This window comes from Balaenoptera borealis (genome assembly GCF_965194805.1).
Source record: "Balaenoptera borealis genome assembly, chromosome: 1".
In the NCBI taxonomy this organism is placed as follows: domain Eukaryota; kingdom Metazoa; phylum Chordata; class Mammalia; order Artiodactyla; family Balaenopteridae; genus Balaenoptera; species Balaenoptera borealis.
The window spans coordinates 193,818,772-193,833,993 of NC_138860.1; the positions used below are offsets into that span (position 1 = coordinate 193,818,772).

General features: G+C 61.9%; 1 protein-coding gene across 4 annotated transcripts; it reads left to right on the forward strand.

Annotated features, from left to right (window-relative positions):
• Positions 1 to 1,458: 1,458 nt before the first annotated feature.
• Positions 1,459 to 12,846, forward strand: UBE2J2 (ubiquitin conjugating enzyme E2 J2). 4 transcript variants are annotated; one of them, XM_082346215.1, is made up of 8 exons: positions 1,459 to 1,665; positions 2,484 to 2,573; positions 5,334 to 5,464; positions 8,105 to 8,145; positions 10,875 to 10,977; positions 11,057 to 11,195; positions 11,512 to 11,592; positions 12,193 to 12,846. In XM_082346215.1, the coding sequence occupies exons 3-8, from the start codon at positions 5,334 to 5,336 to the stop codon at positions 12,475 to 12,477; spliced, it is 780 nt and encodes a 259-aa protein (XP_082202341.1). In that variant the 5' UTR covers positions 1,459 to 1,665; positions 2,484 to 2,573; the 3' UTR covers positions 12,478 to 12,846. The 4 variants fall into 4 exon arrangements, with proteins under 4 accessions (XP_082202341.1, XP_082202340.1, XP_082202339.1 ...); XM_082346214.1 differs by lacking the exon at positions 2,484 to 2,573 and adding an exon at positions 4,690 to 4,935; XM_082346213.1 differs by lacking the exon at positions 2,484 to 2,573 and having other exon boundaries at positions 1,462 to 1,665.
• Positions 12,847 to 15,222: the final 2,376 nt, after the last annotated feature.

Genomic DNA, 15,222 nt, shown 5'->3' on the forward strand with positions numbered 1-15,222 from the left:
CAGAGACGTAGCAGGCTGGCTTCCCACGGGCCGACTCGCCTGGTGCTGGGCCGAGGGACGACAGGCACTCCTGCTTCCGCCCCGGGCCTGGGGCCAGCCCTGCAGTGGCCGCTCAGATCCTGCCTGAGGTGCCCTGGGTGGGCCAGCCTCGGGGGTGAGCGTGGCCGCCCGCCCGCCCTCTGCCAGTGGCCATGGCTAGACCCGTCAGTGCTTGGAGCCCACCGTCAATCACCACGTGGTCAGTTACCCCGTTGCCCGGTGGTCTATTCCGAGACGCAGTCAGGGTCGTGGTCAGGGGTGAGAACTCGGGGTTTGAACCGCAGCTCTGCTGCACGGAGCCCTGTGCTCTGCCCAGCGACGGCCCCTCTGGATGGGTCCTGGCTGATGACCACCGCCAGCCTCAGAGCCGAGCCGGCACTGGCACAGCCTGTGTGGGCACCCCCAGCCCCACTCACCAGGAAGGGTAGTGTGTCGGCCTGCCCAGCTGCCCAGCCCTCCCTTTTCCAGAAACCCACCTGTGTGCCATCCTCACGTGCCCCCCAGTGTTCCCCAAGGCAGATGTGAGGTGCAGACGACACCTCCAGGCCCCATGGTCAGGGCTGTCTCGATGCTGTCCCAGCGGCAGTACCCTCTGCTCCCCGGGGCCTTCCCTGGCCGCCCCACCGCCCTGCTCTGCCTCCCCCTCCCCCAGGGCCAGGGAGGGGACCGTGGGAGCGGAAAGCCAGCCTCAGTGCGGCATCCACGGTGCGTAATGACCCTATTCATGGGCTGGGTAGAAAATTCGGTCGGGAAACACTGCAACGCTTTTTATGAGGACAGCTCTCCCCCTGGGCAGGGGCTGGGCAGGCTTCCCACGGCGGACCCCACCTGGCACAGGTTCTGGAGTGGCTCCGGGTCCCACGCGACACCGCGGCCACACAAGGACACCCAGGACTCGATTCTCAGGGCCCCGGGTGGTTCGGTCACTGAGGCCCGGGGACGCAGAGTGCCTCCCGCGCTCTCCTGTTAAATGGGCACAAGAACTGGGCCCTCCAGTCCGCACTGGGCCGATCCTTTGAAAGGGGGCCGGTGGGAGGGTCGGCGTCCCAGAGAAGTCGGGCGGGGCTCACGCCGGCACCGCGGGGGTCACCCTCTAACAGGACCTGTCTTCCCGCGTAAGGCCGAGGGTCGTGAGGAGGGGAACGTGCTGGGTGGGGGGCCCCGGTCCGCTGTGGCCGCTGACTCTCCCCGGGGCCGCCAGCCGGACAGGATTGCGGCCGAAGGATCAACCGGAGGGCCCTCGCTGGCCGACCAGACGTGCAGAATGGCTCGAGCCCCGCCCCGCGGGGCTGCAAGCCACTGCCCATGCGCCGACTGTTTCCGCTTCCTGGGGAGGGTGGCGGCAGCGAGACGCAGGCGACATCCGCCCGGCCGCCTAGAGCGGTCGCCCCCCCCCCAAACTAACCGCGCCCCGGAACCGGAAGCGGGGATGGCCCCGCCCCTTCGAGCGGCCATCTTGGAAGCAGAGGCGGCGGCGGCAGCGGCGGCAGCGGCGGCAGTCGGGGTGGGCTCGGTCCTGGCGCGGTGCAACTCTGCGGCGCGGGCCCCACTCTCCCGCTCCCTGCTCTGGCCTCGAGCACGGCGAGCCTGAGCGCGGCGGCGGCCCACGTGCGGCGACGGGGAGAGGTGAGTACGCGCCGCGGGCCTGTGCCGGGGCCTCGGCCGCGCGTCCGCCCCGCCGGAGCCGGCCCGAGCGGCGGGCGGGGGGCGCGGGGCCTCCGCACGGCCCATCCCCGCCCCGTCCGCGCTCGTGGGGCCCGGCCTGGAGCTTCCGTGCGCGGAACCCGATTTCGGTTACGGCGGGGCGCCCGGGGCTCCGGGGCGGCTTGTCCTCCCTCCGGCCAGCTTGGGGATTCGGGTGGTTACACGGTTGGCGTCCCACGGAAAGGCCTCCCGTTAGTGGCACACTTGCGGCCGCCGTCAGGACGGGCCGGCGTAGAGCTTGGTTCGTAAACTGTCCTGGGAATCCGTGTTGGGATGGGGTGACTGCCGTCCAGCCCGCCGTCGCTTCATCCCCGAGCAGTTAGGACCCCAGACCGCCTCTTACGTCCCCCCAGCAGTGAGCGTGCCTGGTTGATGCCTTTGGGGTGGTAACTGAGAGAAAATCCGGGCTGTCAGAGTGGGAAGCTCCACGCCGGGCGGCCGGAGTGGGCCCTGGGCCGGCTCCTCACCTGTGCACGCCCGCTCTCCCGCCTGGCCAGGTGTAAGCGTCTCGCCCCTTTTCCAGTTAGCACGACGTAGTTGGTTTGTGTTTAATTCCCATGCATTCCCGACCGCACGCGGGCCCAGGCATGAAACAGAGAGGTCAGGCCCCAGCCGGTGGAGGGGGCGGCGAGCGAAGCTAGTGAGGGCGGTGGTCGGGGCTCTGTTCTTTGGAGGTGAGGGGCCCTCGGTGTAGGCTCGTTTCCGCGGAGAGGAACTTAAGGGTCTCGCTTGATTGAAAGGTCCCGCATGTCTGCAGGCACCGTTGGATCTCGGCACCTGGAACTGGCGCTCAGTTATCTGCACACTTTGGCCGCGCCGATCTCTGGCAGGTGCGGGAGTGGCGGCGGGGCGGCCCCCATCAGCCCCGGGCCTCCGTCCAGCCTGTGAAGCAATCCTGCTGGTGAAGGGAGAGACTTCCATGCGAGTCCCGGGCACGGGTGTGTCACGTGCTCTCTGGCGGGTCAGGCCAAGGTCTCGTGCCGCACCGTCACCGGAGCACTCGGCCGCCGAGCGGGAGAAAGGGGCAGGCGGCGCGTCTGTCTCCCCGCGGTCCCGGAGGGACCCGTGCCCGAGACGTTGGCTCAGGCTGCCCGTCTTCAGCTTCTCTGCCCTGCAGTTTTGTCCTCGGGCCGTTTCTTGTTCTGTTATGTTTTTGGACGTCTGTGCCCTGTTTCCTTCAGTGTAACACGCCTTACGTGCTCTCTCCGTGGGGACTTGGCCCGAAGGGACCTCAAGGAGCGCTTCCTGGTCTGAGCGCACGGGCAGATTGGGAGAGGCCAGCTCACGTCACCCAGAGGAGCCTGAGGGCGCTGCGCAGAGGGAGCCCTTTCCTTTGAGGGACCCGGTAGCTGGATTGCAAGTCGGCTTTGGAAGCAAAAGCGAGAGAAAAGTGCATTTGCGCCCAGCCCGGCAGGATCTGTTTTGTTTATTTTCTGTGGCCGTGCACGATCCGATCCTCCGTGAAGCACCCAGCTGGCCGCTTGACTGAGTCCCGCACGGCTGTGTCTGAATTACCCGGGGAGCTGCTTTGCGTCGGCAGAGTTAACTTTGCGGCGAGCAGTTAAAGGAAACGAGTCCTGGGCGGTGGCCCTGCTTTTGGACCGTCGCTGTGTTTGTCACTACACATCGCCCTGGTCCCCTTGGCTTCTCCGGCCTTTGGGGCGGGGCTGCGGGGGGAGCGCTCCCCCCAAGCTGGTCTAGCCACCTGCAGGGGGCACACCGGCCAGTGGTGTGTGCTGGGGCCTGGCGGTCACCTGTGCGGAGCGGAGCTGGGTGGCGTGGAGGCACTTGACCAGGGCCTCGGCGAGTCGTCTGCCAGTAGAGGCTGGAGCGGGAAGTGGCCGTGTGGTTGGGATGAGGAAGGGGTCGGCTCAGGCCGTGTCAGGGGCCCTGGGGGTCGGGGACTAGCGGGCGGTCTGGGGCTGCTCCTGAGAGGACTTGGCAGGTGCTGGAAGTGTTGACGTTTATTTGCTCAGTTCTGGGTGCGTCCTGAAGGGTTGCGATCAGAGCTGTGCGGGGAGAAGGGTCACCCGACTTCAGCGAACGGGATGGACTGAAATGGAGGGAGACTGCGCGCCGGGAGGCTGGGCGGAAGTCTCGCGGTCTCTGACGGGCAGAGCGCAGCGGGCCCTGCGTCGGGGGGTGTGGTGGCGCTGGGGAGAGTGGGGGCGAATGGGGATCCGAGGGTTAGGGGCCCCAGAGCAGGAAGCAGGGCTGCGCTGTGATGCGTGCGGTGGGACCACTGCCGGTGCCCCGGGGGTGCAGAGTGAGACAGCGAGCCCTGGTCGTCTGGTGGAGAGGGAGCTCTGCGGAGGATCCCACCGGGCAGGAGTCCGTGGCCTCTGATGAGGCGACGCGGGCAGAGGCCCCTGGCTGAGGTGAGGAGGGGCCGGCCCGGTGCGGGGAGTGGCTCCAGGTGGAGACCCTGGCCACTGTCGTCCGGTGCTGCGGCGGGACAGGTTGGGAACACGGGCAAAGTGACTCCTCCCTCACTGCCCCATCCAGTTGGCCTCCCCTCTAGCCTGGACACTCCTTTCCATCCTGAGCTGCACACCCTGGTGTGTCCTCTGTCTCCACCGTGTTTTACACCAGTGGCTTTCACGCTTTATTTTTAGCGGTAGAACTTTTCTGCCTTTCCACCTCACGTTGTGAGAAATTCTAGTACGTTAAGTGGATTGAGCTGGAGCCGTTCTGGTGCCCGTGAGAGTGGGGAGCCCTGTCTTCCGCATCCTCATCCCGCCCTCCCGCCTCTGGAGCAGAGCTGAGGTGTCCCAGGGTCCCCTGAGCAGGCCAGGTTTCTTGCCTTGAATGATGGCTGCTCCCTCCCTCCCCGTCCCCAGCCTTCAGTGCTGTCCTGTGCCATCCTGTCTGTCCCATGCTGTCCCATCCATCCTCTGCTGGGCCACCAGCCTGACCTTTCTAACAGAAGATCTGATTTGCCTTAAGGTTTGGGCCTAAAGTCTTTGTGGGCACCGCTTGACGGCCTGGCCTCGCATCCCTGCTTGGCCTCATTGGCCGCTGTTGACCTGCCGCGGTGCCCCAGTGCTGTGTCCTGGACGCAGCACGCTTCCTTATCTCTGCCCGTCCAGCTGCCGCTTCCCGAGTCTCTCTGGGGTCCCCATCTCTCTCTCCAGTCCCAGGAAGAGGCTCTTCCTCTGCTCCTCTGTTCCTCCCACCCACCTGTGACCCGTGGTAGGTGTGCTGCAAAATGTTTAACAACGGGCTTCGGTGGGCCGTGGCGGGGGAGTGGCACCACCCACCATGGCGCTGGGGAGATGCCCACATGGCAGGCGGTCAGGGCCCCCTCCCGCGACCCTTGCAGATAGAGCTCTTTCTCCCCATGGAGCTTCTTTGAAAGCAGGAGCGGGGCTGCAGCGTTTTTCTTAACCTTTCCGTCTGATGACGTCGTGTCAGCGAAGATCCTAGCGGGGCAGACAGGAAAGGGGACTCCGCAAGGCCCGCGGGTGTCTGAGGGCGCGGGCAAGTCAGCGCGGCCCATGGGCCTCGACTCTGGGTGGCGGAGGCCGCCTGTAGGGAGGGCGGCAGGGGACACCTCTGTCCTCGTCATCGTGGACCCTTGTCTTCCACAGATGAGCAGCAACAGCGCTAAGAGAGCACCCACGACAGCGACCCAGCGCCTGAAGCAGGACTACCTCCGGATTAAGAAGGACCCCGTGCCTTACATCTGTGCCGAGCCCCTCCCTTCCAACATCCTTGAGTGGTAAGGCTCTGTGTCCTCCTTCGCCCACACCGACTGTCACCCGGCTTCTCTGGCTGGGCTGCGTGGGCCGGATGGGCCATCTCGGCTCAGGGAAGGGCCTCCTGCGCCCTTGGCGGGTGTGAGTTGACTGTGAGGCCTGTAGACGCTGTCCGGTTGTCTCCACGGTGGGCAGCAGACGGGGATGTGGTGGGCTGTCCTTGACCCCTGCCCGCCGAGGCCAGAGAGGAGGTCGTTGCTGGGGGAGGCTTTGGGGCCTGCAGGCCTCACGGCTGTTGGAGAAGCTACACGTTTAGACTCTGCTTCTCTGCTCTTGGCTTCTTGGTGCTGTGAGCTGCCCTGTCTTTGGCGAGTTGGTGCCGGGGGGACGGGTCCTCATGCTCCAGCCCTGTGTCTTGTGAATATGCGTTTCATAGTGACTCTCGCCGTGTTGTAGTGCCCCTACCAGGTTTGCTGGTGAGTTTATGAGAGACAAAGTGTAGGGCTGAAATATTAAGGAGTGTTTTCTCCTTGTTATGTTTTGTTCTTAACAAATACTTAGAAATTTTTTTAAAATCCAGAGAAAAGAGATCTGAGTTAAAAAGTATTTTCCAAGTTGGACAGGTGTTCGAGGATCCTGGGTCTACATTCCTCCCTTGGCTTGCAGAGAAGGGCCAGCGCTGGCAGGTGGGGTGGAGGGTCCCAGGGGGAGGCATCAGCGTCGCAGCAGAGCTCTCCCTGCCCCCAGGCGACAAAAACCAAGCGTGGCCCCCAGGACGTAGTTGGCAGGGGGACAGATGGGTTCCACGGCAGTCGAGGGGAACATCCTCATTGTGTGGGCCCCTGCTGCCCGTGCGTCGGGCCCTACGCGCCATCATTCGCTAGGAGGACCCGCTGCAAAGGAAGAGGCGCGGGGCAGAGCCCACTGGAGACCAGACGCAAGCTTCCCCTCCGCTGCGGCCAGCTGTGACAAGCCGTGTGAGGTGCAGCCGCCGGGGAAGCCCTTTCGGGACTGAGCACCAGGGATTTCAGTGGCGTGGGGCACGGGCACCTCTGCCTGGTGCCCACCGGTATTCCAGACTCCCAGCAGGACAGCAGGCTTCCCTTCGGCATTAACCACGTTTTTTGCACAAGTAGTTGAGATGCTTTGGGGTGATGAGAACCCCTTGGAATCCAGTTCCCAGATGCTGGCTGAGGACGGCAGCGTCAGGCCTGCTGCGTGGGCCCCTCTGCTCAGCTGAGCGTGTCTGTCGCTTCAGCTGGGAGAAGAGCGCGCTTTTTTGGAAGAGACCTGTCCTCCAAGCCTTCCTTGCTCTGCTGCCCCAGGCCCTTCCCGGTGTCCTCAGATTGGGCACAGGAATTGGGAGCAGTAACAAATTAAGGCCACGTTCCTTGGTGTGTTCTTGGTCTGCTGACATAGGACGACAGTATTTTTTGAGTCAGACGTTATCAGGCAGCAGACGGTAGGGGTTGTCGCAGTGTCCTGGTGGGAAGCAGTGCCTGAAGGGGTGGTTACTGACCTGTGCACAGTGTGTCTGGTGTGGTATTTTTCGTTAGGTCTACTTTCTTCTTTGTGCTTTTCTGTCTTTTTTGAAGATTCATTAGCTCAGGGACTTCCCTGGTGGTCCAGTGGTTAGGACTCTGCGCTCTCACTGCCGAGGGCCCGGGTTCAGTCCTTCATCGGGGAACTAAGATCCCACTAGCCGAGAGGTGCGGCCAAAAAAAAAAAAAAAAATTCATAAGCTCAAACGCTTCTTGACGTAGAAACGAGGCCTCGTGTATCTGCGTGGAGAGCAGAGGCCATGGGGCTGGTGCTCCTGGTCTGAGGCTCCCTGCGTGTGAGGACTTTGGAGACAATCACGGGCTGTCCCTGTCCCTCCTGCTCGAGGGCAGCTGCTCTGAGGTCGAGTCTGGTTCTTCCAGGACGTCAGGGCCGGGGACCCAGCCTCTGCGTGTCTCCAGCTGTTCCCGGGTTAGCTACTGCGTGATATTTGGGCATGCTGAAAAATACCAGATTTCAGGTGCGTCTCAAGAATAAATTGTGAAGTTAGTTTTTTTTTTTTTTTAATTTATGTATTTTTGGCTGCGTTGGGTCTTCGTTCCTGTGCGAGGGCTTTCTCTAGTTGCGGCAAGCAGGGGCCACTCTTCATCGCGGTGCGCGGGCCTCTCACTATCGTGGCCCCTCTTGCTGCGGAGCACAGGCTCCAGACGCACAGGCTCAGTAGTTGTGGCTCACGGGCCCAGTTGCTCCGCGGCATGTGGGATCCTCCCAGACCGGGGCTCGAACCCGTGTCCCCTGCACTGGCAGGCAGACTCTCAACCACTGCGCCACCAGGGAAGCCCTGAAGTTAATTTTTAAATCGTCAGTTGACGCTAACGGTTAGAGAGGATTAGCTTTTTGCATATTGTGTTGTGGATACAAAAGTACTCTGTGGAAAACTTGGGAGATGCAGCCTCTCTGATCCCGTTACAGAGCGGCTAACACGCCAGCAGCTGGAGAAACTGGGGAGCTGGGTAGCTGGTCGGGTTCACCCTTCAGTTCACCTACTGAACGTCTATGAATGTCTAGTTTCGGGTGGGTGCTAAAAACCTCGGCCTTGGAGTGACTCAGATTTTGGAGAATTTGCCGTCCCCAAAGCCAACTCATTTTCTTCCCTCCCTCAGGCACTATGTGGTCCGAGGCCCTGAGATGACTCCCTACGAAGGTAAGTCTTTGCCCCGAGTTAGAGGAACAAGTGTCTGTGTTCAGAACTGCCATTGCCTGAGAAACACTTTCTATTTGTAAATAACACTGTTTCTGGTTTGGATGTGCGTGAGGTAGACCGCACGCATGTGGAGCCCCTTCTGGTTTCCTGCAAGTCCTAGAGGGGTTTGCTCAGTTTGGTTTTGCCCCTGCGCCTCCGTCTTCAGGGGCTGCTGTGAGTATCGAATTTACCCAGCCTCTGACGTCAATGGGATCAGAGCTGGGAGAACAGACGGGGAAAAAGTAAGACCAACATGTGTATTGTTGAAGGAAAGAAAGGGCATTTCCTGAGCGCTCACTCTGTGCTGAGTCCTGTGAGCTGAGGGGCGGCCCCCTGTGCGGGTAGGGCCCTGAGGTGTAGGGGCCGCAGGGCCTGCAGTGGTCAGGCGATGCCACCCAGCATCCTCTGGTGTTTGCAGACAGACCTCGGAGCTGCCTGTCAGTGAGTCTCCAGGGGCCCGAGGGGAGCCTGGCGCCAGCCTCCGGGTGGTGGAGCCTGGGGCAGAGCCGTGGCCAGGTGGGCACTCTAGTCCCTGGCTCCTGATTTTGGGTGGCCGGAGCAGCGCCCTTGTGTCTTCCTACTGTGGGCTTGTGCGTTCGACTCCACTGGAGGACCCGTGCTGCTGGGGAGGGGGCGTGGGTGCTCTGGGTGCCCAGGAGTGTTGTGGGCAGTTGGGCAGACAAGTCACTAGCCTCGTGGGACTCTTGTGGCCCAGGAATCCCTGTTGGGGGATGACCTGCCCTAGGGAAACAGTGTGCAGAAGCGTATCTATAGGGTGGGCGTGTCATGACCACAGGGTAACCGGCTCGGCGATGGCCTTGCGTGGGGTTCCAGGAGAAAGGGCGGAAGACAGGCTGCAGAACAGCTTGCACAGCTCGTGTTAAAACACTTAAGAGACGCACAATACGTTTTTAGCGAACTTGGATAGGTACCGAGAATGAGCAGTGTTCTCTCGCAAGTAGGATTATGCCTGGTTTTAAAGTTTTCTTATTCTTTGTGGTTTTAGTGTTTCCCATACAGTAGTGAACACTCGCTTACTAATTGTGTGACGAGAGCCCCCCACACACACCGCCCCCAGGACCAGCCAGCACTGTTGGTGGCGTAAGTGAGGCTGACACCTGGGCAGGGTAGAGGTGGCAGGGAGAGGAGAGGGCAGCCCCGAGCGAGCGGTGTGGTGGCTGCGGCTGCAGGAGACCCCCGTCCACCCAGCCCCTCTGACCTGGATGAAAGGCTCTCCTTTTCCAGACCCAACCCTGTCACTCTTGCTTTCATTTGCCCCATCTGTTCTCTGTGTCCCTGCTGTTCCCGGTCGTCAGGCTGGGAAAATCGTCATCCTCCTTGTCAAGGTTTCCTTCGGAGACCAAAGCTTTTTCTGCTGCCCTCCCCCTCCTCCGCTGCGCCCCCCCCCCCCCCCCCACTGCCCTGCTCCCCTTTTCCCCTCAGCACCTGCTGTTGTGTCCTCTCCTGGTGCCTGTCCCCTCCTCAGCTCAGGGCTCTGCTGGCTGCAGTGCCATCCTCTGCCGACCCTGTTCCCATCAGGGTCTCGGAGGGACCCTCAGAATTGCCGCATCTGGCGGCTGGCTCTCAGGCCTCAGGGTCTGGGCCTGTGTGGACTCTGGCTCCCTCCTCATTTGCTCCTCTGACTTCTGGATGTTCTGACCCTTCCCTCCCGTGTCCACGTCAGTCTGGCTCGGTGTCGGTTGCCCGCTGACCCGGTCCTTGCGCTGGGCTCTGCCGGTGCTGAAACTGCGACACTAGTTTCGCAGTTCAGGCGGGCTTCCCGGTAGTCCACGAGTGTTGATCTGTGTCTAGAGGTTTTACAGCGTCCCATTAAAACCCTGACAGAGGTTTTTGTAGGTGAGTACAGGCTTATTCAAAAACTGGTTCTAAAACTTACACGGGAAGGCGAAGGACCTAGAATAGCTAAAATAGTTTTTTAAAATCATAAAACCAGGGGAGTCACCGTGCCTGCTTCTGAGACTCGCGGTGTCGTGTGGACGGGATGGTGTGGCCGGGGCGCGGCGCGTTCCGGAGCAGGAGTGACAGTGACGGAGCAGGAGTGACAGTGACGGAGCAGGAGTGACAGTGACGGGGGTGGGGTGGGGACACCGGAAGGAGCCAGGCTCGGGTGGGGCCTTGAGGAATGGTAGTGAGGCCTGAGATGGGGTCACGTGGCCCCGCGGGCATGTCGTGACTTCAAGGCCAGGAATTTTACATGAAGGAGAGGGAGCATCTGGCAGGGCTTGGAGGGGAGCGGGGGGCAGAGTTTCGTTGTTTACTTGTTCTTAAGGGGGAGAAATGACGGCGCGTTTGCCTGCTGCTGGGTGTGGTCTGGGGGAGGAGAGGCAGGTGGTGCAGGAGTGAGGGGACCGGAAGAGCTGCCACTCGCGGGGTGGACGTGGGCCAGCGAGCAGACTGTGCAGGCTCTGTCCTGATGCTCTGCTCTCGGGGAGGGGGCGTGCGAGGGTGGAGGAGGGGCGTGTAGTCGGCATGGGGGGTAAGGGCCCCCCCAGGTTGGTGGGCGTGAGCCCCAGTGAGGTGTGTGAGTTCCAGGGATGGTCGGCTGGTGGGTAGGGGGTGGGGAGACCTAGCGGGGCGGGGGCGTGCCGGGCCGGGACCCCGAGGGCGGTGAGGGTGCGGGCCTGTCGCGCTCTGAACGATGACGAGGCTCCTTCTCTGTTCTGATACAGGTGGCTATTATCATGGAAAACTAATTTTTCCCAGAGAATTTCCTTTTAAACCTCCTAGTATTTATATGATAACTCCCAATGGAAGATTTAAGTGCAACACGAGGTAAGGCGTCCAGGTGCTTCTGAAGTGGGACTGGGGTGCTGAGGGGTGTGCACCCCGTTGACTGGGTCCCTTTCTTCAGGCTGTGTCTCTCCATCACGGATTTCCACCCAGACACGTGGAACCCGGCCTGGTCCGTCTCCACCATCCTGACGGGGCTGCTGAGCTTCATGGTGGAGAAGGGCCCCACCCTGGGCAGCATTGAGACGTCGGACTTCACAGTGAGCGGGGGGCGGGAGGGGGGCAGTGCGGTCGGTCTCCACAGCTGCTGCACGCAGTCGGGACGGCGACTCCTCGTTACCGGGCTTTCATGTCTCTCCCGTGTCAAGCAGGGGTCAGGTCTGGCATCATCAGCGGATGCCGCAGGAAGGTAACAGCCTTAGGAGACCGCACGTCAGCTTGTCACGAGGAGCACGCTTGTGGAGTCCTTTCCACAGCGTGAAGACCGCAGCCCTCGCCTGTCAGTCCGTCTCTTGTTAGAATGTGGAAGAATTGAAATTAGCCTTCGGGCTGATATTTCTCCTTTTTTCTTCCTAGAAAAGACAACTGGCTGCACAAAGCTTAGTGTTTAATTTAAAAGACAAAGTGTTTTGTGAATTGTTTCCGGAAGTCGTGGAGGTAAGAAAGTGAAAGTTGGCCATTAGTTTTGCTTTCCCCGCGTCAGGGACACTTGGATTCGATACTTTCCACAGAGAACGTGTGCTCCTGTGTGTCCCTGTGTTGCAGACCGGGAGTGGGGGCGACGTGTTTAGGTGCAAAGACCTGACCCTCTCCTCCGGGGCCGGGGGGGCTGGATGGTGGGTCGGAGACGGGGAGAGGTCAGGGGAAGGCCGCTGGGCCTGGCGAGGTCCTGGGCGGGCCGGGGGTGAGGGGCAGGGATGCTTGCTGGTCGTGGTGCCGGAGCAGAGAACCTGGCCGTGAACCGGAGGCTGAGCCGCACGGAGGTCGGGGCCCTGGTGGCTCAGGGTAGCTCAGACCCGGCTCAGTCCTAGCTCGTGAGGCGTAGGCTTGGCGGTTTGGGCAAGTCACGTGGCCTCCACGTCTGTTAAACAGGATTAGCGGTGGCACTGCCTCCGAGGGCAGTTGTCAGGACGAAACGTGTGCAGCCATTGCCCGCCGACCCTGCAGGGTCTCTGTGGTAGACCGCAGTCCCCTCCCTGGCCCTGAAGGAGCTGGCTTGTTTCAACCAACCCTTGTTTCTTGCTGTTTTTGTCTTAGGAAATTAAGCAGAAACAGAGAGCACAAGACGAACTCAGTAGCAGACCCCAGGCTCTCCCCTTACCAGACGTGGTTCCAGACGGGGAGACGCACCACGGCCAGCACGGGCTTCCGCTCCTCAACGGGCACGCGCCGGGGGCTGGGCCGCACCTCGCGGGGCTCCAGCAGGCCAACCGGCACCACGGACTCCTGGGCGGTGCCCTGGCGAACTTGTTTGTTATAGTTGGGTTTGCGGCCTTCGCCTACACGGTCAAGTACGTGCTGAGAAGCATAGCACAGGAGTGAGCCGCCGCCACGACCAGCAGAGGTGGTCGGAAACAAGGGACGCTGGGCCCGAGCTCGACGTGGGCTGGCTGGACGTGCCGCCGAGCACTGGGCGGGCCTGCCTGACTCCTGGGGTTAGCTTTTTAAAAACCTTCAAAAAGAAAACAAAAACCAAAGTGTGTAGTTGGATTTGGAGGAGACGCGAGACTCCCAGCCCCCATTCTGCCCTGGCGTCCGTCGGGGGCTGTGAGGCTGCATGTCCACGAGAGGGCCTCACGCTTTGGTTTTATAGCTTATCTCCTGTATTGTCTTTTGGACCTATTTTAGTAACCTGTTTTTCATTTTATTAGATTTGGTCACTTAAAAATATAAAACTCGATGCCTATCCAACACTCTGTGTGCGTTCTTAGTGTGGAGCTCTGAGTCGGCAGGCAGTGCCGGGGGCCCGGCAGGGTGGCCCGGGGCCCGCTGGCCGGGGACGGCCATGGGTGGGTCAGGGGGATTGGGCTTCGGCATTTGTGTTCACTTAGAACGAAGCAGGTTCCTCCTGGGAAAAAGCACGTGTGCTCTGTTTTGCTGAAGTTGAGAATCTGCTTCCTTTCTGACCACAGGCTGTCACCGGGGCTGAGCTGTGCGTCCTGCGCGGTCGCGCTGCCGGCTTTCTCACCCCCATGGCTTCCTGCGGGCTCCCACTGGCTGCGCTAATGGAAGGAGGAGACCTCCCAGCGGGCGCCGGGGTCCCACCCGCCGGGCGGGCTCTGCGCACGTGGGGCTTCCCACACACGTGGTCCAGCTCTTTGGTTTGCCCTGGAGACAGGCTCACACGTTCTCTTTCACAGCGGATCCGTGGCCGGTTCTTAGAGGCTGGCCGCCCGGGAAGGACACCCGGGTTCAGGGGCAGCGCCGGTGGGTGCCGTCTCAGACCTGGGGCCTGCGCCTCCTGAATCGCCGACGTTTCCCTGTTCTTGTCTCTGCTAATGACGTCCCTGCACAGTGTTTGGAAGGCGCCGTGTCCAGGCGCCACCACACGACACCCTGTGACCTCACTCCAGAGGCCGGCAGGGAAGCCGCGTGCAGCCCGGTGTTGGTGCATCTTTGACGTTCTTTGTTCTTTGATCAACTTATTTAAAATTGCTCTTTGACTTACCGCTTGTGTGTGTTCAACCGCTCTTGTGAAAAAGAGTCTTTCATTTTGTCTTTGTTCCTAAATTTTGTGCTCTTGGGGTCTGTATACCACAGGTCCCTCTCTGCCCAGTACTGGGTAGCCTGTGGGCAGCTGGGTGTCCCGCGACCCACGGTGGACCCCGGTGGCGGGGTGGTGCTGTGCTGCTGGGCCCGGGCCCCGATGGGTGCGGCTTTGCCAGACCTCCCTCCGTCCACTGCCGGCCCGAGGGTGCGTCTGTGGAGGTTGGTGCCCCTTCCAGACGTGCCGCGTTTCCTGAGGTTCTTCGGAGGCGGAACGTTTGGGAATTAGAAATTACTTGACACGTGTTTTTTCTTTTCTGTGTGTGAAATCTCAACTTTTAAAAACCAGTCAGCGGTGGGAGCAGATCTGTGCTGTACAGAGGCTCCCACTGGCGCCCGTGGCGGCTTGCTGTCTGATGTGACCCCCAAATAAAAGATGACCTTGTCCTGTCGGGCCTGTGTCTCTCCCTCAGAAGTTTCTCCCAGGCCCGGGTTTGGGGTGTCACCTGGCAGACGCAGCTCGGAGGTCTCGGTCTGAGGGGCTGGTGCGGCTCCCCCCGGGCGGTGGGCAGGCGGCCTGCTGAGGGCTGTGCCGGGGCTCCGAGGTCCCGTCCTCCCCTGTGGAGGCGCTGTGTCCATGGTCGGGTCGCGCGCAGCTGACCTGAGCCTCCCCGCGGGCAGTAGGTGGCTGTGGCTGGGAGGCGTGGATGCCTCGAGCAGGCTCCCTTTGGTCCGGCCTCACTGGGGGAGCTGGGACCCACAGGACCCACAGGGCCCACAGGACCCACGGGACCCACGGGGCCCACAGGAGGACCCACAGGGCCCACAGGACCCACGGGACCCACAGGACCCACGGGGCCCACAGGAGGACCCACAGGGCCCACAGGACCCACAGGACCCACAGGACCCACAGGGCCCAGAGGACCCACAGGGCCCACGGGCTGGTGCCGGAGCCTGGCGCGGCTGCCGTGTCCACATGGCCCAGGCCAGCAGGACACAGGTGCCCAGCCTGGGAGAGGAGGGGTCCGTCTGGCAGCCCCTTGGCCGGCTGTTGGCCGCAGGTCACGTGGAAGGTCCCAGCGGGGATGGCACAGAGGGGGCTTCTGCAGCATGACCTCCTCGAGACCCGGGCTTACCAGCCGGACACTCGATCCCCCACATTGAGTTCAGGAGTCACCGGGGCCGGCCGCTGCTGTCCTGGGAGGTGACCACCTCCACCTGATCCAGGAGGGAGGGGCTGGGTGTCCTCGGGCAGACGCTCCTCACGTCATCCCACCCAGCTTGTCTCTGGGGCAGCTCTGCCTGTAGCTGCCAACTGTAGATGTGGCCTGGGGCCGGGGTCTCCTTCCCCGTTGTTCCTGCTGGACGTCTGCCAGTGGGGGAGGGTCTGGAGTGTCTCCTGTGCTGCCCCCCAGGGTAGTGAGCCATGCCACCTTCCTCCGTCTTGCTGCCTGCAGCCCAGAGGTGAGGAAGGGCCCCAGCTCCCCCTGGGGACCTGCCCACTGTCACTTGCTCTCGGCTGGCTCATCTGGCTGCGCACAGCCACTGGGGGGACAGGCCTGGGGACTGCAGAGCCCAAGG